At 38.8% G+C, this 23,327-nt stretch overlaps 1 protein-coding gene across 3 annotated transcripts in view; it reads left to right on the forward strand.

Moving 5' to 3' along the window:
• Positions 1-23,327, forward strand: part of Acer3 (alkaline ceramidase 3) — a 76,411-nt gene that overhangs the window by 17,057 nt on the left and 36,027 nt on the right. For all 3 annotated transcript variants that reach the window (XM_005073958.4, XM_040728168.1, XM_040728175.1), the window contains one exon: positions 21,043-21,153. In XM_005073958.4, coding sequence (XP_005074015.1) covers positions 21,043-21,153 — 111 coding nt within the window. The remainder of the gene's footprint in view (positions 1-21,042; positions 21,154-23,327) is intronic.

Consider the following 23,327-nt stretch of genomic DNA (forward strand, 5'->3'; position numbering starts at 1 on the left):
GAACTCTATAATTATACATAGTAAAATTTTGTTATTAGAATTGACTGTAAACACATTGATAAGCTTGAGCTATTGACCCGTTACCTTTATGACATGTCATCTGTTTTCTCTAGTAATAACTAAATCCTGAAGTCTGCTTTCTTTGATGTTAGTAAAATCACCCAGCTTTTTTATAGTTCATGTTGGTATGACTCTTCTTTCTTACCTTTTAAATTTTAACCTATCTGTTTATTTTAACATTTAAAGCACCTTTTCTATAGGATTTATAATTGACTTTTTATATTCATTTTTGTCAGTGTCTTAGTTCTATTGCTGTGAAGAAACCCCACGACCAATCACAATTTAGAGATTTAGTCTGTTGTCATAGTGAGCATGGCAGCATGCAGGCAGACATGTGCTGGAGAAGGATCTGAGAGTTCTACATCTTGATCCACAGGCATCAAAGGAGACTGTGTACCACACTGGGTGTCTCTTAAGCATATTTCAAAGCCCATCCCCATAGTGACACACTTCCCCCAACAAGGCCACACCTATTCCAACAAGGCCACACCTCCTAATAGTGCTACTCCCTATGGGCTACACATTCAAACACATGAGTCTATGGGGGCCATTGTAGTAGGACTTTCTTGTTGGACTTTCTTTAGGACTGCCAGCCCCCAAATAATGACATGGAGACTTATTATTAATTATGAAAGCTTCACTCTAGCTTAGGCTTTTTTTGTTTTGTTTTGTTTTTTGTTTTTGTTTTTGTTTTCTTTTTGAGACAGGCTTTCTCTGTGTAGCTTTGGAGCCTGTCCTGGAACTAGCTTTTGTAGACCAGGCTGGTCTTGAACTCACAGAGATCCTCCTGCCTCTGTCTCCCAAGTGCTGGGATTGAAGGTATGCGCCACCACCGCCCGACAAGGCTCGTTTTTAACTAGCTTTTATAACTTAAATCGCCTTCTTCTATTATCTACATTCTGCCATGTGATTTTTTTAACCTTTCCTTAACTCTTATATGTCTAATTCCCTCCATGTCTCACTGGCGTTCTCACATGCCTAGATTCATCCCAGCTTCTCTCTCTTCCTGGAAGTTCTGCCTATCCTCTCCTGTTTGTCTATCTGTTGGCCATTCAGCTCTTTATTAAACTGATCAGGTGCCTTAGACAGGTGATGCCAAACAATAGACACATTTTAATACAGTGTAAACAAATCCTGCAACAGGCCATTTCTATTTAAACTACCACAGTCATTTTAATAATTTCTCCCTGTTTTTTGTTTTTGTTTTTGTTTTTTTGTTTTGTTTTTTTGGTTTGTTTTTGACATAGCTTCTTATGTATAGTCCAGAATGACTTTGAACTCAGACAGCAATTGTCTCAGCCTCTTATGTAGTTCGATTATAAACATGAACCACCACACCTGGTTTAAATCTCTACCTTTTCATTGGCATATGTTGTCTGTTTATAGGTAATGCATGATTTGGTTATCATTTGTATGATTTGGTTATCATTTTTTACAGTCTTTTTTGCATTTGTTCTTTGCTATTTTTCCCATTTTTTCTTGTTGTTTTAATTAATTTAACTATGTGTTTATACACCTGGTCTTTCAGCTGTTCTAGTAGCTTCACTGCTCTCTCTCTCTCTCTCTCTCTCTCTCTCTCTCTCTCTCTCTCTCTCTCTCTCTCTTGCTCTTTATTGATTTTGAAGTTGCTCTTACAGGCATGTTCAGCCTTTGACATTATTACAAGATGTGGCATCCAAAAAGTTTACACTGTTGAGTTACCAAAACAAAACAAAATCTGTGGTTGTTTAAATAGATATGTCACCCATAGACTCCCGTGTTTGAGTGTTTGGCCCGTAAGGAGTATAGCCTTGTTGGAGAAATTGTGTCACTGTGGGGGTGGACTTTGAGGTCTCATATTTGCTCAGGCTATGCCCAGGAGGGCACATAGTTGCTTCTGCTGCCTGCGAATCAAGATATAGAACCATCAGCTCCTTCTCCAGTATCATGTTTGCCTGCATGCTGCCTGTCATGATGATAACAGACTAAACCTCTGAAACTGTCAGCCACCCTCAATGAAATGTTTTCCTTTATAAGAGTTGCCATGGTCATGATGTCTCTTCACAGCAACAGAAACCCTAACTAAAACAAAATCCAAAACAACAAAACAAACAAACAAAAAAACCTTTGTAAGGGACTTATAGGAGGGCTTATCAGGTAGAAGAGATTGTTGTACAAACATGGCAACCTTCAATCCCCTGACTCCACAGAGTTGTCCTCTGGCCTCCACACATGTTATGGCATTCACATATCCTCCTTTCTCCATCATACACACACACACACACACACACACACACACACCACAACATGATAAATAATAAACAGTTTTGTTATTTACTTAGTTTTAATTTAATAATATTTAAATAAGTTTATGATTTTTTTTGTTGTTGTTGGGTTGAGTTCATAGCTGCCCTGGAGTACATGCTAGGCAAATTCTTAGCTACACCCAAATCGTCTTCTTTTTTTTTTTTATTTCTTAAAACACAGTCTCACTCACTAAGTGTCCAGGCTAGCCTTGGATTCACTTTGTCACCTAGGCAGGTCTTGAATTTTCTGCTTTCCTATCTTAGCTGCCCAAATAGTTGGGGTCACATGTTCCCAAGTGAAATAATTATTGTTCCATTGTATTTTTATTTATTTTACCTATAACAAGACCAATATGAATCAGCTGTCTTGCTTTTCAATACTACTAAATGGTTATTTTTTTATTTCATGTAGCTGTGAGTTAGTAGCCCTTTAAACATACCAAGCAGTCTCAGATCTAGTGTCTGTTACTGCAGTGGTCCAAGGCCTCAGTCTTATTCTGGTGTGAGCACTGAATCTCACCCTCTTGTGGTACCGAAACAGGCACTCATGCCCTTCCCCTACTCTCTTGGGGCAGTCATAACCTGGTTACCATGTTGGTTTTTTAATTTCCTTTTGTGCCACATTCCTCAGAAGTATCTTGAGTTTTAATAATGTTAGGGTTAAGCTGTGTGTTTAAGAATATATTTATTAAGCCAAGTGGTGGCATATTTCTTTAATCCCAGCATTGAGTAGGCAGAAACAGGTGGATCTTTGTGAGTTTGAGGCCAACCTGGTCTACATAAGGAATTCTAGGTTAGCCAGGGCTATATAGTGATACCTTGTCTTGGAAACAAAAACAAAACAAAGAATATAGTATTGAAAGTTTCCAACATATCTATGTATTTGTAGGGCAAGTTTGTCTTCATATTCCTAGATAGCTATTTATTTTCTCTTAGCCAAGGATTTATATATTTTAAAACTAGCAGTTTTACTGTGTAGGTATGTGGATAGAAAGTCATCTAGGTAGTAGTTTATTAGGTCACAGCCATACAGTTTTTAAGCCTGCCCATATTTCTAAATTATACAGAAAAGCATGAAAGCATGTCTGTTTGCGCTTTTCTTCTTTCTTTTATAAGAATGACTTCCTAACACTTTGGGCTTCCCCAACATTTTGGACTTCCTTACTCTCTATGAGTGTGTCCTTTCTATCATGTGTCTGACCTCCATCGTTTTATTTTCCTTCTCAACTCTAATTTTCTTCTCCAGGCACCTCTGAGATTTACAGGTTGCCTGCTCTGCCGGATTTTCTTTTAAAACCTAATGAAATTTGTTCTTGAGCTGAAAAAATAACCATCTAAGCAGTATCAGCATACCAAGAACGTCCTGTTGAGATCTAGCTTTCATAACCTGCCTTTGCTTCCTTCTAATGTGACCTCAGCTTTGTACACTTGTGCTTTATGTGATGCTGCTGTTACTTTCTTAGATTCAGCACACCATCCTTGTTCCATGCATTTGTGTACATGGGCCTTTTTATTGCTCATGTTCTGCCCTAGCCTGCCCATGCCCCTCTACTTGATTAATTCAGCCTTTGATTTTTCTCATAGATTTACAACTTATTTTAGTTTTTCTAAGTTTTCATTTCTGGAGGATTAATTTTTCCCAAATATGTTTGTGTCAGTGTTGGTCATAATCTTTTTCTTTTGTGTTTGTTTTTTGTTGTTACCTTTATTTCTTTAAACATTATAAAAATATTCATATTTTGAAATTTTCATCTTTGTGTGATTATTGTTTTGCTAATGCCTTTTATTCTAAGATTTTTTTCATGCAAGTGCATGTGTGTATGTGTGTGTGTTAGTGTGTTAATGTGAATATGTGACACGTGAGTGCTGGTGCCTGTGGAGGCCTGAAGACACCGGATCTTCTGGAGCTGGAGTTCCAGGCAGTTGTGAGCTACCCAATGTGGATGGTGAGAATCAAAATTAGGTTCTCTGCAAGAACAGCCAGTATCCTTAACAGCTGAGCCATCTCTCCAGCCCATTTTGCTGATTGTTTTTGTTTCTCTATGTAGCTTTGGAGTCTATCCTGGCACTCGCTCTGTAGACCAGGCCAGGCTGGCCTCAAACTCACTGAGATCCGCCTGCCTCTGCCTCCCTAGTGCTGGGATTAAAGTCGTGCACCACCGACACCCAGCCCATTTTGCTGATTCGTATGCTTATTGCATGTATATTGCTTTTGCTTTGCAATGTTACACAATAGATTTCTTTCTCCCGCTGAGCTATAAACTGTTAAAAAAATGTAAAAAAGGCAAATAGCTGGGGTGAGCTGGCCACAAGGATGTGAGCAGGGCCTAGGCTCCTCCTTTCATCTGCCTTAAGGTGTTGTGGGGATGGGAGAGGGCAACCCCTCACTGCCTGTGATGCCCTCTGTCCCCACTTTCCTCACCCTTCCCCTCAACAGCTATACCACTGGGGAGAGCAGGCCCTACACCTCACCTGGGCAGCACAGTAGAGCTGACTTGATTTTGGAGTACTGGCCATAAGAACATGAAAGTGGGAGAGCTGGTCCTGCCCCCTCTTGTATGCCCCTGTGGTGGTGAGGGCAAGGGGAAGAGGCCCTCCCCCTCTTACCCCTGGACACCTGCAGCAGGTGGGAGAGCTGGTCTCGGGGGAGGTTATGGGAATGGGAGAGCTGGCCCTGCCCCTCGCCAGTTGCAGCACTCAGGAGAGTGACACCTGCACCTCACCTGGGCAACACGATGAGCTTGCCTTGTGATGTGGGTGCGAGTGAGGGAGTAAGAGCAGGAGAGTGGGTCCTGTCCCTTACAGCTTGCAGCATAGGGTGAGCTAGCCTGGGTGGTGCTGGTGATGAGGATGAGGGAGAGCTAGTGGGATGACCAACTCAGCAACCACCCATGCCCAGAACTAGGACTACAAGTTGGCCTGCCTTAACATCCCCACATCTGTGATCTGCTGGAGTGCATTAAAGGGGCCAATTCTGCATATCCAGAGCTGCAGGATCTCCATGACAGGGCAACAGCAGAATTTCCATGAGGAATCCCAGTGAGGCTCCAGCAGAAGTCAGAGGCCTTGAACCAAACCAATGACTTTGCAGTGAACACTTGCAAGTAAAGATGTATGGGTCCCCTGGAGTTGGAGTTACAAGAGGTTGTCAGCCACCTGACATGGTTTTGGGAACCAAATTCAGGTCCTCTGAAAGAGTGGTATAGTCTCTTAACCACTGAGCCATCTCCAGCCCTGAGAATAGAAATTTTATAATCGGTGTCCTTGTATGTGAACCCTGATTTTTCCTTGAGGGTTTTTTTTTTTTTTGCTTTTCAAGACAGGGTTTTTCTGTGTAGCCCTGGCTGTCTTGGAACTCGTTCTGTAGACCAGGCTAGCCTTGAACTCATCACTTGCTCTGCCTCCCAGTGCTGGGATTAAAGGCATGTGCCATCACTACCCAGCTAAGATATTTTATGTAAGACAAATTGCTTAGTTTTTCTTTAGCTGTCATACTAGATTACCAATATCTTATGGTTTAGATAAGGAAAATGACTTCCATAGACCTGAAAGTAGCATATAAATGTTGGTTAATGTTTTAAAGCTTTACTATAAATTCAGGATGTGGTTGTGTGATCTGGAGGCAAAGGTAGGTGGATCTTTGTGAGTTCCATAATAGCCCCTGATTTACATAGTGTGACCTTATCTGGAAAAAAAGTCTTCACTATCTTCCAAATTCAAATTATCTTCCGTTTTACTTATGAACTGAAAAGTTATATATTTTCTTCTCAAAAAATGTCTGTTTTACTATAATCTTTACTCAGCACAATGCCTATACCCTCTAATAGGTGCTCATAAATTATAGAGTGAAGGGATGAAGAAGTTTAGTCTCTTAGCATCAACATTACATATTGCTATTAAAAACTACTTCTTAATTGGTAAATATAGATAGGCTCATCATCACCCACAGAGTCATTGTGGAGATTGTTTCATATTTTGAAAACAATGTAGTACAATTAATAAGCTTAGTCCTAGGTTTGAATCTACTGCATTCTCAGATAACAACTATTTACAAATCATTTTCTCTTTTGAGCCTCAATGTCTTTAGTAAATGATTATTCTCATACATGTATCTACTTAGAAGATTGCTTTAGAAAGTGAATATCAGTAGGTGTGAATATATTTATTATAAGCTAGGAAAAGTAGAATATGTAGACACTTTTTGTTTTATAAAAATAGAGGCATATGAGCTAACTACATGGCCTACTTTTACACTTGTGAAAATTATGAAAAATATAAAGATTCCACAAGGTTAGATATCTTAAAGGAAGGCATAGCAAGAGAAGGGTAAGGCAGACATTGAAGCTGTGGAAAATATCAAAGGATCCTAATTTGTGTACCGGTTTGCTTATCTCTGAATTGAACCAGTGGGATCTGGGTTATAAGTTTAGGTTTCAGGAGACCTCAAGGTTGTAATTCCCAGAGCGCTGTATTGTGTTGCTACTCAAGTAGTATGTAGTGATTTTTAAAAAACTGTATGTCCTAGTATTCTTAATACTTTACTCATACATATTCAAAGCTATATTTGATTTATCTAATGTAAGATATGGGAAAAAGACTGAGCTTAATTTTTTGTCAAGATGGATTTTAGTTCAGTTACCTCTTACCATTTGTTAAATGCTTCTTCCAACAATAATTATATACTGTATCTTAAATGTACTTGCATATGTATCTGAACTTTCCAGTCTGTCTTATTGAGCTCTCTTGTTACAGCATCGTATTATCTTGATGGTGTGTGTGTGTGTGTGTGTGTGTGTGTGTGTGTGTGTGTGTGTGTGCTGGCATGTGTGTGCATTTGGTTGGGCTCAAATTTAGGATCATATGCATGCCATACAAGTATTCAACCACTGAGCTATGTCTGCTGCCCTGTTTCAATTGATTTTTATATAGCTTCCTAATTGCTTCAGTTGTGGTTTTTGTATCTATACCCATGTCCCTGTCACCAGGAAGAAACACTACAGCACTGCAGATAGAGAAAAGGACTTTGTATTTTTGTTTAGGGCCAACAGTGGGAGAACACTGGATGATACTTTTTGGAACCAGGAAGGGAAAAACGAGAGTGATACGGTTTATGTCCACGAAAACTCATATGGAAAGTTAATTCCCAATGTAACATTATTGTGAGTTGAGACTTTTTGGAAGTACTGAGGACATGGGTGCTCTGAGCACAGATCATGTATCTTTAGAAGGAGTCTGACATTTCCCTTATTCTTGTGTACACTACTTTCCCTTCATCCCCCAGGTTATGATGCACCATGAAGCCCTTGCCAATCTGTGCCTCCAGAACATTGAGGTAAATAAGTTGTCTAGTCCCTAGTGTTTTGATATTGCAAAACATATGTTAAGACAGAAGAAAAGTAGAATAACTAAGGAAAGGGGCATTTACTCAGGACATTATTTTGAGATGACTCTTATGCTTCCTGTATAAATGTGGGAAAGCCAGTTGATGTGAGGTATCTATTCCCTCATTTGTAACAGAAGAAAATCAATTAGGTTAATGTTCCTTAAATTTTTCTGTTGAAGCATTCATATAGGTAGAGGAAAGTGACAACAAATGCCTGTGTCTGAAGTTGTAACTGTGCACAGCCTTCCACAAATAAGTTTATTTTTGATACTCATAAAAGGATTTTGTGTGTGCATGTGTGCACATCTGTGTGCATACATACACTTTGGTGATTATACCATTGACCATTGTAGTAAAAATTGGAAAAGAGCAAAATTTCAGTTACTAGAAAATTGTGTAAATAAAATATTATATAGCTTTATACTAAAATACTGTATAGCTAATAAAATTAAATGGAATTGTCAATATTGAAAATGTGATCAGGATTTTGGCTCATGTTCATTTTTATATTTACATTTTTCATATCACTAAACAACAATAATCATCGAGTTATGAAGAAACCCTGGAGTTGTATAATATAAAAAGTTCTTGTATCTGGAACTATTTGTGAACCCTTATTCTACCACTAATTTGTTTTTATTAATTTGTTTTACATTCCAATCTCAGTTCCCCCTTCCTCTTTTCCTCCAGCTCCCTCTATTCCCCCCTCCTCCCGTCTGCTACATGGAGAGGGTAAGGCCTCCCATAGGAAGTCTACTAAGTCTGTCCCATCTTCTACTTGAGGCAGGACCAAGACACACACCCTCCACCCCTGTGTCTAGTCTGGGCATGGTATCTCTCCATATAGAATGGGCTCCACTAAGTCAGTTTGTGCATTAGTGTTAGGTCTTGAACCCACTGCCAATGGCCTCATATATTGTCCCATTCACACCATTATCACCTATATTAAGGGAGTCTAGTTTGGTCTTATGCAGGTTCCCCATTTGTCAGACCTGAGTCAGTGATCTCTCACTACCTTGGGTCAGCTGATTCTGTGGGTGTCCCCATCATGGTCTGGACTTCTTTTTCATATTTTTACTCCTCCCTCACTTCGATTGTACTCCAGGAGCTTGGCCCAATGATTAGTTGTGGGTTTCTGTATCCGCTTCCATCTGTTTCTGGAAGAGATTTCTAAGGTTGTGGATTGTAGGCTAGTTATCTTTTGCTTTATTTCTATACCACTAATTTTTAATTCTGCTTCTTTAAATTTCTGGTGGTTAGTATAAGAAAGCTTCTTTGTTGATGGAGAATGAAAGTGAATTTGCAAAAAGATGATTGTTTTCAAGTGTTTGAATTCTTGGAACATTTTTTTGTTTGTTTTTTTTTTTCGAGACAGGGTTTCTCTGTATTGTTTTGGAGGCTATCGGTCCAGCCTGGCCTCGAACTCACAGAGATCCGCCTGCCTCTGCCTCCCGAGTGCTGGGATTAAAGGCGTGCGCCACCACCGCCCGGCCTTGGAACATTTTTTATTCATGTATCATCTATTGTCATCTAAAAGCGTAAGCTTCCAACACTAGGATTTTTGTGACTGTTTTTTGTCCTCCCTATATCATGATTAAAATGACCTGCAAAGACTTATAGAATCCCCTGCTACTCTTCTGTTCCAACTGAATTTTTTTCTTTCAAATGCTAAGGCTTGAACCCATGACCTCCATACTGTTATGATTCTGCACAAGAGAGACCTTGATGGGTTGGGTCCAAACCATGATGGGTGAGAGACAAACAATGCCCTGCAGACAGAGCTTATGTGGGAAGTGTTATTGGAGGAGGGGAAAGGATAGAGGGAAGGAAGAGAAAAAGGGAGAGCAGAGCAGCCTTATGGAGAGAAGAGAGAGGAGAGGTGCAGAGAGGCAGAGAGCTAGCGGGAAAGAGGCAGATGGGGGAGGAAGAGGAAAAAGAAGAGAGAGAGCAGGTGGGGTTCAGCGACATGGCTGAAGACATTGTTGAGACCCTGAGCAGTTTAGAGTACTGCCTGAATACTCGCAAGGCATCCATGTAGGGGTGATACAGTCTGCCAGGTCTCCAGGAGTGGGCCAGGCATACCTGGATGCTAACCTTCCTCCCTTTTTGTTTACTAAAAAGATGAGGCATTATGGGTGTGGCAGGTTAAGGGAATGCAGCTCTGAGTTCTTGAGACTACTTCCTGCTGATCTGGGGGTGTCGGAATCTTGGGGGACTTGAGAAAACTGGGGAGCTGGCCACATCCAGGAGTAGCTGGCTACCTCACCACTGTCCAGGCTCTGTGGAACCATAACAGTGCCTCTTGGACCTGGTGAGGTGATGGCAGAACAGAGGACAAGGTTAAGTTTAGGGAATTTTTTTTCTTAGGTCCTAGTAATTGAGGGAGAGGAGTGTCAAAACCAGGGAAAGGTAAGGGCTTAGGCTGTTTAGATCCTGGTAATTGAGGGAGGCATGCATTAGACCTCTTTGAGGAGAATCGAAGATGACTTCATGGAACCTAGAAGAATTCTTTGAGTATGTGAAAAGATAAGTTTTAAACACATTAACATTAGCATTCCCATTGTTTGTAAACTGTACTGAAATTCACACAGTAGAAATGGCAGTATACTCATGCCAGAAATGATTTTGGTAGAAAGCATTAACATTCTTTCTTCCATTTGGAAAACTGACAGATGTTTTTAGCACAGTGTAAAGCACCTTTGAGGTCTATAGTAGAAAACAACCAAAGGGAATTTAAAATCTTGATTTTGTAGTTATGATTTTATAGTGGTATAGTATGGTGTTTAGTACTCTGTCAGAGTTAGATTAATAGTTTATCAGAATTTTATTGGTTACTGTTAAGACTGAACTTTTAGAGTCTTAATAGAACTGTAGCATAATGAGAGTGAGAGATCTGGAACATGTTTCAGATCTCAAATAAACTTTCTCTTTATCAGCACTTAAGCCTTTTCATCCCCAGGCCTTCATAACTTGCATTTATATACCTTAAGTCACTTTCTTAGACCCTGAAACATTCTTTGATACTCAGATCTTAAGTTTTCATGTCCTCACATAAACTTTGCCCCTTAAAAGTTCTATCTAATTCACTAGTAAATACAGGTGGCTGATCACTGAGAGCAGTCACTATAAACTAAGTTCCTTTAAACAGGAATGGTAACAAGTTATACTGAAATCTATGTTGTGAGTTTATCTCTTTTCTGAGTCTGATAATGAGGTAAATTGTGTCTAGACTTAGTATTAGCTCTAGGGAAGGAAGGCCTGTGACTTGGATTTTACAGAGATTAGAGAAGGTAGCTGACGCCTTGGTTGCTGCTGTTAAGCTGCAAAGCTACTAGTCACCAAACAACATCAGAGTTCTGAGAAGAATAAATTTTCCCTGAATTAATGATTTAAAATGACAGAAACTTACTTGCTGGCTGCCCAGATGACTGCCCTGGGGTTCTCCATGGTTACCGAGGGCAAAGGTTTCAGGGCAACATTAGTCTTCTACTGGAAGGCGTAGGTCTGCCAGGCCTCAGAAGACCCTGTGGAGTAGGAGCTTGTAGGAAGAGCGGCCTACCTTTGTCTAAGCAACCTGAGGCTGTCAATTCCATGGTGTCCTGTTTTGTCCAGGGTCTGAAGGGGTCTTTGCAGCAGTTGAGGTGAAAGGCAGTTTTGTTCAGTGGCTAGTGCTGCCCTTTTGAAGCCAGTTCTGGGTGGAGGTTCTTCTGAGCCCATCTGTCTTCTTTGGAGGAAACAGGGGTGCTGCCAGCAGCTGGCATGTCTCTCTGTTCTGAAAAACTTTTTAATAAAACATTTTAAATTCCATATTTTGCAGAGCCCTGAACATTTGAGAACTGTCTGTCTATTGGGTATATCTGAGTAGACAAACTTTGTTTCTAGTTATTTGCTTTAAGCTTATCTCTGAAGACATATAGGGGACTAGGTGAGGCTTATCCATGTAATTAATTACATCACTACTTAGCATGACTATAAATAAATAGCTTGCTCATTTATAAGATAACTCTTAACTTGTATTCCTTAACGGTCTACACGGCACATAGAAACCTTTTAGACAGAAGTACATTATGGGAACTTTATTAAAATAGACATTGGCCGGGCAGTGGTGGCACACACCTTTACTCCCAGCACTCGGGAGACAGAGTCAGGCAGATCTCTGTGATTTTGAGGCCAGCCTGGTCTACAAAGCTACACAGAGAAATACTGTCTCAAAATAAATAAATAAATAGATAGATAGATAGATAGATAGATAGATAGATAGATAGATAGATAGATAAAACAGAACAAAAAATGAGCTCTCCAACTCCCAACCTTGGCCAACACTGAAAGGTCTGCCAGGTTTGGGAAATGTGTTCATCTAATGCTGTAACTGGTTCTTTTCAAACTTTATGCTTTTAGGGTCTCTTCCTGCTCTTAAAAATTATTGTGAGTGCTGGTGTGAGGTCTCAGTGGGTTAAGACTCTTGTCATGAGAATCTAATGACCTAAGTTGACTCTCTGGAACCTGTAAGATGAAAAGAAAGAACTGACTGACTCCACAACATTCTGGCCTCCACATGTTGGCTATGACGCAGGTTCCCTACCACACACTTCATGCAGTTTAACAATAAGAGTGGTACTTCTTTACATTTTTAGAAGTCTCTAACATTAGGTTAATAACAGTCAGCTGGGTTCTCCCCTTTTCCTTTGCATTTAATCTGTAATAATGTTTTGGGTCAAGTGTATAAAATATTAGGCTTTAAACATAGATAGGTAGTAGGAAAAAAGAAGCATTTTGTTAGCCTTTCTCAATAATTGTGGGTGCTCTTTGATTCTATACTAAAACTTGACAAGTTGTTGTAGTCTCATGGTAAGTTAAAACATAGACCTCTATGACTGTAACATTGATCTTGTGCCAATGTCACATTAAAATACATTAATTTTCTTGTACATTGAATGATCTTTTATCAAATCTGCATGACTTTATAAGCATCATGCCTCAGCTATTTGGAAAAAAAGGTTCACTGTTAATATAGGTCTTTTAGATATAAGGTACTTATTTAATATTTACAAAAATCACATTTATAATATAACACTTTGGCATTGCCAGATAAGTCTGTAAATATTGACAAGCTGCTAATCTCACAGTGGTAGTTACCAGAGTTTCAAAACTAAGTTTTACTTCAAAAGCTAATATTTTGTCATTTGAAAAAAACATACACTTGTTTTTCTTAGAGGAACATTGACTTTGCTTATTTCTGGGAAGATCTTCCAAATAATCATAATTTACCTGTCAGTCTTTCAAATTAAAATGCTGCTCATGAAGAAAGAAAGTAATTAAATTCACATCTTAAAACAGTTTTTGTTGTTGCTGTTGTTTTGAGACAGGGTTTCTCTGTATTGCTTTGGAGGTTGTCCTGGAACTCACTCTGTAGACCAGGCTGGCCTCGAACTCACAGAGATCCACCTGCCTCTGCCTCCCAAGTGCTGGGTTTAAAGGCTTGTACCACCAACGCTGGGTCTTTTTTTTTTTTTTCTGAGATTTTCCTTTGAATACTTTTTTTTCATTTTTTAATTTAAATTAGAAACAAGCTTGCTTCACATGTCAATCCTAGCTCTCTCTCCCTCCCCTCCTCCCCCCCAGGCTCCCCAGCCCCCCACCCAATTCCCACTCCAATCCCCAGGGAGGGTGAGGCCCTCCATGGAGGATCTCCAGAGTCTGTCATTTAATTAAGGGCAGGGACTAGGCCCTCCCCCAAGAGTCCAGACTGAGAGAGCATCCCTCATTGTGGGATGGGTACCAAAACAGTTTTAACAAGTGCTTTTCCGAGGAATAGCCTTGTGAATCTGATGACTATATACTTCGGTATGTAATAGTTCTTTATGTAAATTTTATTTTACGATAATTTTATGACAAAGCATTAAATAGATGTACACTCAAGAGTTGGGAGTACAACTCTTTAAAAAATACATAACTTAGCCGGACAGTGGTGGCGCACACCTTTAATCCCAGCACTTAGGAGGCAGAGGCAGGCGGATCTCTGTGAGTTCGAGGCCGGGCTGGACTGACAGCCTCCAAAACAATACAGAGAAACCCTGTCTGGTAAAACCAAAAAACCAAAAACCAAACCAAAACAAAACAAAACAAAAAACCAGAACTTCAGATTCACCTGAAACTGGTTTACTTATCAACTTGTCTATTAGCCATCCCACTTATCTAGCTGATTTGGGGCTTCTTGGAGTCCAAACCAGAGTCTAAACCAGCACTTCAGATAGGAACTCCCCAGTGCCAGTTCATTTTTGGTTACTCAGCATGCTTTCTTTAGTTTCTGTTATCATGAGGTATTTCATAGGGTATTTTCCCGATTTTACGTTCATTATACAGTACATTTGATCAAAATATAGATGCTTAGGCATTAACTACACCACTTTCCTATAAAAGTTCAAAACAGTGCTGTTTTTATGGCAGCTGATTCTAATTCTCACAACAAAGAATCTTGGATTGATGTGAGAATTGACCAAAGGAGTGTAGGGAATGTAGAAGCTCTTATAGCTTGCAGCCATCCTACATGGGGAACCAGCTCTTAAGAAGAAATGCTAGGAGAAGATTCTACTTATAGGAATTCACCCTGTGGGATAATAAAATCTATAGATTAAAGGAATGTTTTCTAAGGGTTGGAGAGATGGCTCAGCAGTCAAAAACAGTTGCTGCTATTGCAGAGGATCAGAGTTCAGTTTCCAGCACCTGTATAGAAGCTCACAACCATGTATAACACCTGTATAGCAGCTCATAACCATGTATAACTCCCTTTTATGGCCTCTTCAGACACTGCATTTGTGGTGTACAATAAACACAGTTGTGCAAAACTTCATATACATAGGCAAACACTCATATGCATAAAATAAAAAATATATTCTAAAATCATGTTTACTACATTATATAAGGTAATTAAGGAATTCTCAAGGATAATTTCCTTGTTATTGTTTCACTTTTTTTTTCTTCAAGACAGTGTTTCTCAGTGAGGCTTTTACTCCTGTTCTGGAACTCGCTCTATAGCCCAGGTTGACCTCAAACTCACAGAGATTCGCCTGGCTTTACTTCCAGAGTGCTGGGATTAAAGGCCTGCACCACCACCATCACTTTTTGGTAAACTTTTTTTAGTTTGAAAAAGAATTGCTGATTTAGCTTGGCAGTGTGATGCACGGCTTCACTCCCAGTACTTGGGAGGCAGAGGCAGATGTATATCTGCATCTGAGACCAGTCTGGTCTTCAGAGCAAGTTCCAGGACAGCCAGGGTGACACAGAGAAACCCTGTCTGGAAAAACCAACAAAAGAAAAAGAATTGCTGCTTTAAAATATGTTATGTTTTTATTTTAAATGTATGTTCAATAATATTGTGGTGACAAGTAATGTTCACCTGAAGTTCCTGTCCATTTGGTACCTCCGAGCATGACCTGATCTGAATATAGGGTCTTTGCAGATATAATTAAAAATCTTGGGATGAAATTACCGGAACTATGGTGCTCTAAATTCATTGACTGGTATCTTAAAGAAGAAGAAATCACAGTGACAAAGAGAGAAGAAAGCAGGTGAAAGTGGAGGCAGAGATTGGGATGATACATTTACAAACCAAAGAGTGCCAAAATATGCCAGCAGTAACCCAAAGCTCAGAGAAATGAGGGGACAGTTTTTCCTCAGTGCCTCCATAAGGAAACAACTCTGCTGACACCTTGGTTTAAGATGTCTAACCTTCTCAATAAATTCATAAAGACACCCAGGCTATGGTATTTTGTTATGGCAGCCCAAGGAAACAAGAATGATGTTCATAGTATGTTTAAACTTCTTTAAATAAGAAGCTATTAACATAATTTTATTTTGTGTGCACATTAGGGTGTGTGTGTATGTGTGTGTGTGTGTGTGTGTGTGTGTGTGTGTGTGTGTGTGTGTGTGTGTGTGTGTATACATGACCCAGAAGATACTGGGTATGGTGAGAATGAATACACATAAATGTATCATCTGATCATAGGTAATTGTTTAAATATTTTTCATTTATAGATTGTTAAACAAAGATGTTAGCTAACAAATAAATTACCTCCATAGAACAGTATGCTGCCTACTATAAATTGGAGAGATTAAATTCTCCCTTTCCTCCTCCAGCTCTGAATGCCCAGGAGTTTTTAGCACTATTTGGATATTTCATGAAAATATTTGGCAAAACGAAATTTGGAGAAACTTCATGGTTACTTTACAGCTTTCATATAGCTCATTTGCTGGCTGAGGGAGAGCTTTCGAAGTATCAGTAATACACAATTGGTATTTTTTGGAGCTTCATTAGATTTTGATGCTTCTGTGTTTTGATTCTTAGCTCTGGGAGATGGTTATATAATTGTAAATTCATCTAAACTTCAAATTGCAGCATCTAGTCACCTCAGGGCCCTATGTATTTTGCCAAATACTGGGCAGTTAGCTTGCTGAACACACTGGCTCCACCTACTGCCATGCTGAAACAAAACATCTTGCTTGTGTATCATCATTCAGCGTTCTCTTCTAAACTTATCCTTTGCTTATTGCCCTTTCCTCCTTTCCTTTTCTCGTGTGTGTGTGTGTGTGTGTGTGTGTGTGTGTGTGTGTTGCTTTGTGGTCATTGTGACTACAACACATGACAGAAATAATCTGAGGATTTATCTTAGTTTCAGCTTGTCCTTGTGGGGTAGGCATGAAAGCCAGAGTGTGGTGGAGGTTGTTCACATTTTGGACCAAGAAACAGAGTTCATGACAGACATGAGAGGTTATGCACAACCTTCAAGAACTTGCCCTTAATGACTTGTTTCTACCATCTTGGCCCCATCTCCTGCATATTCCAGAACCTTCCAAAGTAGCATCATCATCAGGAGAACAAGTGGTCAAATCATGATTTTGTGGGGGAGCCATTTCAGCTTCAAATCATAAAACCATATTTTAATATGTGAGTCTTTCTTGAAAAAATGACTGCTAAGCAACTCTGAAATTACTAGAATATTACCAACCTGGCCTATAAATTATATAAAGAAACTGCTTAACTTTTCAGATTTTTAAATTTTATTTTTACTTCTGTGTGTATGCATGTGTGTAGAGATGGTTCGTCACTCATGCATGTGGGTGTAGAGGCCAGAGATTAATATTAGGTATCCTCATTCACTTTCTACCTTACTGTTTTGAAACACTATCTCTCACTGAAACTGGAGCTCATCATTTCTGATAGATTGGCTAACTAGTGAGCCCTGGAATCTGTCAGCCTCAACTCCAACCCCTAACAGCAAAAGCTACAGATATATGCTACCACACTCAGGTTTTGCATGATTTATGGGGATCCAAACTCAGGTCCCATGCTTACACAGAAAACACTTTACTTACCGAGCCATCTCTTTATCCCTTTTAGAAAATAATGTTTAATTCATTTAAAAACATTCAAGAAGAATTTTTATTTAACAACTACTGTGTGGTGTATGGATGAATGTTATTGTTTCCAGAAAATAAGCTGTTTTTAATATAATTTTCTAGAAGTTAATTCCAAACCCAGTTAAATTCTTAGCGGAAGTAATTTAGCCTTTATTTTTCTATCATTCAGCTTTTTAAAATACTTCAAATTACAAAACACTACAGACACATTAAAATATATGGAGAAGAAAACTATTTCACCTCAAACTCCCATTTTTATGTGGTTATTAGGGCACCCTCACCAGGCATAGTTTGGTTCAGACACAATTTATAGAAGTTTAACTTCTAGAATCAATTTATTGCCTGTTCTTTGCTCCAAATTCAATGTTTATTCTATACTATCTTTAACTGTTCTTTTGACAACTAGCAGGGGTTAAACTTTGTCAGTGGAGGGCACTAGAGATACATCCCAGGAAGAAGGACTTTTCCTTCTTGATGTTGGTGTATTGGCCAGGCAATTTCTTGGGTGCCCATTCTTGAAGTCCAAGTGAAATTAGTTCCATATAACTCCTACAAGTTCAGGAAGCTTCTCTAGTACCTAGGTCCTGAAATTAGTACAGAACACATAGTAGCCAATAACTTCTCCCTACACCCTCAGGATGGTCAGCTTTTACTGGCATCTTAGAAGATAGCTTTCTGATGGGTGAGGGTGTGTGTGTGTGTGTGTGTGTGTGTGTGTGTGTGTGTGTGTGTGTGTGTGTGTGTGTGTGTGATGGGCTCATGTGTCCTAGGCTGGTCTCAAATTCTCTATGCAGTGGAAGATTACCTTCAGTTTCTGATGTTTCTCCTTCCTCCTGAGTGCTAGGATTATAGACATATACTACCACATTGAGTTTATGCAGTGCTGTGCTCAGGGCTTTGTGCATGCTAGACAAACACTCTTACCAATGGAGCTGTATCACCCAACCTTCTGGCAGGTTTTAATGGGTAGCATAGCTTAGTAGCATGTCACACAACAGCTTCTCTACTGGTCAGTGAACCAGGGCTGTTGGTCAGCATTTCAGCCCCAAGGGATCCTCTTTACTGCTCTACCACAGTGAGTAGGTATAGTAGGTCTACTCTCCTTGCACCTATTTTTTTTTAATTCTGCAGAATTCTCTTTACTTCTTACCAACTAACCCACTCTATTTCCTTCTTTAATTAATAATCTAATCTTGAGCTTGAGATCCTTCTACCTCTGTCTCCCAAGTATTGGGATTACAGGTATATTTTACCAGGTGACCTGGCTCCAATATTTTTTTATTTTTGAAACTGAGTCTCATACAGCCCAAGCTGCCCTTCAGTTCACAGTATAGCTGAGTATAACCTTAAACCTCTGATCTTTGTGCTCTTGAGTGCTGGAATTATAGACATACACCGAAGGGGTGAGCTCCCAATACTGTCCACGTCCCAAAAGGCTCACTCCTACACATACACCACCCGGTTAGTGTGATATTGGAAATCAGTTCCTAGCATCTAGTGTCTCATGAATGATAGGCAAGAACTCTGCCAGCTGAGGTACATATAACCCGCTTCAGCAATTCTTTATTGTAAACTTTGCCCGCTCATATTGCCCCATGGTTTACCAATTCTGGTTAGAATCTAATTAATAGCAGTTTTTAATTAAAAAATTAAGTTTGCAATCGTGTATATTATTTTGTTTAGTAAACTTAAATTGGCTATCATTTATATAATTTCTTTTTAAAAGAACAATTTTATGTCTATTTCTAAAATCAACTTTTTTATTTTCTTTTGTTCCATTGCTCCCACCTTGCTCCCACCCCATCCTTGGAGCTGAGGACTGAACCATGGCGTAGTGCTTCATAGGCAAGCCCTCTACCACAGAGCTAAAGCCTCAGCTCCTACATCAGCTTTTTAAAACCATGTGTCTGGAGAGTCGTCTCAGAGGTTAAGAGCACGTGTTGCTCTTGCACAAGACCCAGCACCTACATGGCGTCTCACAACCACCTTGTACCTCTAATCCCAGGGGATCTTATGCCTTTTTCTGAACACCAGTGAATATCAACATCGTCAGATGCTCATCTCTTATATAAAATGGCCTAATATTCTCATACAGTCTGCACACATCCTTCAATATGCATCATTATCCCTTGATTATTTATAATAACTGAACACAATGTAAATATTGTGTAAGCAGTTGCTATATTGTTGAGGGAAAAATGACAAAAAAAAGTCTGTGTTTAGTACACACATTTAAAAAATATTTCCAGTATGTGGTGGGTTGAATCTGCTGATACAGAACTCACAGATATGGAGGACCAACTGTATATGGTTATACTTTACAGTATTACATGTAATTGAATTAGTCTAATATTCAGCAACAGATGCCTGGGTCAGTTGAAACCAGGTTGACTAAACAGTATACATTTTCTAATACTTCTGTCAAATTTCCTACCAACATTTTGACTCATTAGATTACCTATTTTTCCTTGGAAATTTCCTGCAGTTTTTTACTTTCCTGCTTTATTTTCAACCATGTCATCACTGATATGTTGGACAGCAGTCCTCTTGATCCTTTACTTTCCTATGTTGTAGCTCCCGTTTCTTAGATTTTTTTTACCTCATCTTTTCTCATAAGTAATGTCCTTATTTTGGCTCATTATATTATCTAGTTGGTTCCAGAGAAAAGATGTGTTGCAAATATACTTTTTCAATCTTTGGTTGTTTGAGAAAATATCTCCATTGTACTTTTTCAATTAATTGGTAATTTATCTTGATTAGTAACTATATTGAAAGTCATTCACTTGAAACATTTAAAATATATTACTCATCTCTGCCTATAATAAAATTTGCATTGTTTAATCATTTCTTTCCTTGTTTTACTAACATGGTTGCAACATGGTTTTATTCTTTTGCTATTTGTGTTTGAATTTTGTTTTATTTTTATCATGTTTTATTTATTTACATGTGTACATATGCATATGCATCCCAGAACACATGTGAAATTCAGAAAACAATATGAAGGAATTGATTCTTCCACCATATATATGAACCCCAGAATTAAAATCAGGTCATCAGACTTAGTGATACACCTTTGCCCACTCTGCTTTTTTGCTGTTCTTTAGAACTTTGTTTTTGTAAACATGAGAACAAAAGTCATGTAAGATCCACTGCAAGCCAGGCAGTGGTGGCACATGGCACACACCTTTAATCTCAGCACTTAAGAGGTGGAGACAAGTGGATCCCAGTGAGCTCTAGGCCAGCCTAGCCTGGTCTACAAAAGTGAGTTCCAGGACATCCAGGACTGTTACACAGAGAAATCCTGTCTCAAAAAACAAACAAACAAACAAAAATCCACTGTATTACAGAAAAATTGGATTTTAAAAATCTCTTGTCTCATGTCTAGGAAACTAAGAACACTACGAGAAAAATGAAATATTACAAAACACATGAAGTGTAGACTTTCAGTTCATTACTTTTCAATTCCACAGCCAAAAGAGTAATCCAGTTATTTATATTATTATTTATATTATTTTATGTTATAATATCAGTGTTTATATTATCATTTACTTATAGAGAACCACACTTTGAAGTATGGACTCCATCTTCAGCTAACTTACTGTTGTATCTCTGAGGTTTTTCTGGGATCCTTTCCTTGCTTCCTTTTAGAATTTAGAATTTGTCTTAAGTGGGTATACTCTAAAACATTCTTAGTTTCATTTTTCAGGAAGTGTCTCTGTTTTTATTTGGTTATTTTGAAAAAATTTTATTGAATAAAGACTTTTTGTAGTACCATGACAATATCTTATCACAGTCTTTCCAAGGAGTTCCTTGTTTAACTGTTGCTAAAGAGGAAATCAATGTGTTCTTAAGTGTTACTGGTTAATCTAAATATCTTCTTTTGTTTTTCTCCTGTAGGGAATACAGTGAGTAACCTGATTATGATCATACCTCCAATTTTTGGTGCAATTCAGAGCATTAGAGATAGACTGGAAAAACGGTACATTGCTGCTTATTTAGCACTCACAGGTATGTAGAATACTTCATTTGAAAACAATGGTGTGCTATAATATAATCTTCCTTACTTAAATAAACAGTCTCAAATCAATAAGTAAACACCAAAAGCTATAGCATATGAAAGATAATGTCCATAATGTCCATAAGTATAACAAGAGGTCTCACATAATATCTGTCCACAGAGGAGTCTCTATGAAAGCCCCAGAATTCAATAAGAAGTTGAACAACTATGGTAGAGCCTGAAACCTAAAAGAATTGTTTTGAGAGTACACACCCACACCCAGTTGTGTTCCTGAGTTCAATCTTTACTCTAAGGGCTTGAATATAGCTCCGTTTCATGTGCCAAAGTGTTCAGAAGGAATCATATATATTGGAGCAGTGGCAGAAAGGTTTATCTGCCTTCTGACATTGGTCTTGACAGCAGACCTGAAATTTACCCTTTGCTTGGCTCAAACTCTGATCTCTATCTCATTGTAATTGGGAAACCGTCCAAACTCTGAGAAACTGCTGGGAGATGTATGCATGTCTGGGCCACCAGCATAGGTTCACCCATTACTGTATCACAACAGAGCTTAAGGAGATCCAGTGTCAGCTCCAGGTCCTGTTGCTGCTGTCAGAGAACGGTCACATCTATGGGGAGGCATCAGAGTCATGCATATTTGGTCTACCGCAACAAGTTTCTTGAGTCCCTCTGAAGCTTTCTCAACAAATTCTGAGTAACCTCCCTGCATCTTCTGCAGCTCTATGTAGTTAGCTCCCCCATTAACCTTGGAGCCCTTATAAAACTCATAACATCCCAGTCTAAGAGCACCCCTTAGTGTTGAAATGTTTGCAGTGTAGGAAATGCAAATCTACCTGCTTTGAATTTCTGAACAAGTGAAGAAAGATGGCACAAAGAAAGCCAAACTGGCAGAGACTGAAATAACACCTAATTCTTCAACGAGAAGACAACATTTCATGCCTAAAAGCATCAAACACGAGCAGTGAAATATGACCTCATCAAACAAGGAAAATAAGTTGTCAGTGATTGACCCCAGAAAAATGGAATCTATCAAAAAATTTCAAAACTGTTTAAGGAAGTTTAACTCAGGGGCTAGAGAAGGGTTCAGTGGTATAGAACACTGGTTGCTCTTGCATAGCTCTTGACTTCAGTTCCCAGCACCCACATGGTAGCCCACAGTTATCCATAGCCCCAGTTTCAGGGGGTCTGACACCCTCTTCTGACCTTTGAAGATACTAGACATGTATGTGGTGCACAGACATACATGCAAGCAGAACACTTATACACATAAATATATCTTAAACAGTTTTTTAAAGGAAGCTTTAACCTTAGTAAAAACAATTCAGAAATCTATTGGAGAAGTTTAAAAGAAATATGGAAATACTATTTTAAAAATCAAATTATGGAACTGAAAAATATAGTGAATATAATGAAAAACTACAGTAGAGAGCACCAACAGTAAATCAAGCAAGAGGAAGAATGTGAATCAGAAAAGTTATTTAAATATATATAGTCAGGAGAGAAAAAAATAAATGAAGAGGTTTTAAGGGATTTGTAAAACTAAATCAAAACAGTATTTATGTGAGTTATTTGAATTTATGAAAGAATAGAAGAAGACAGGGAGTAAAAGGTAAGACATTATAGGGATGGAGATATAGCTCAGTTGGTAGAATGCTTGCCTAGCATGCTCCAAGCTTTAATCCCAAGCACTGCATAAAGCAGATGTAATGGCTCATGCCTGTAATCTCAGCAGGTAGATGGATCAAAATTTCAAGATCACTTTTGCTACATAGCAATTTGAGGCCAGCTTAGGTAACTGTAATAATTATGTGAATAATAAAATATAAATTGTGACATCAGACATTTAAAATGTTAAGAAGGGGAAAAGTTAAAATATTAAGATTTTTCGCTAGGCAGTTGTGGTGATCGCCTTTAATCCTAGCACTTGGAAGGCAGAGGCAGGAGGATCTCCAAGTCCTAGGCCAGCCTAATCTGTAGAGTGAGTTCCAGGACAGAGAGGACTACACAGAAACCTTGTCTCCAAAAACAAACAAACAAACAAACAAAAAATGAAGGTTTTTTTCCTTCCTTCTATGTGATCAAACTTGAGTTTTTAATCTACTTAGCATAACCTATTATGTTATAAGACATTCTTGGTAGTTTCATAGTAGCCGTAAAGCAAAAA

The sequence above is a fragment of the Mesocricetus auratus genome, unplaced genomic scaffold (genome assembly GCF_017639785.1).
Source record: "Mesocricetus auratus isolate SY011 unplaced genomic scaffold, BCM_Maur_2.0 Super-Scaffold_4256, whole genome shotgun sequence".
NCBI lineage: Eukaryota > Metazoa > Chordata > Mammalia > Rodentia > Cricetidae > Mesocricetus > Mesocricetus auratus.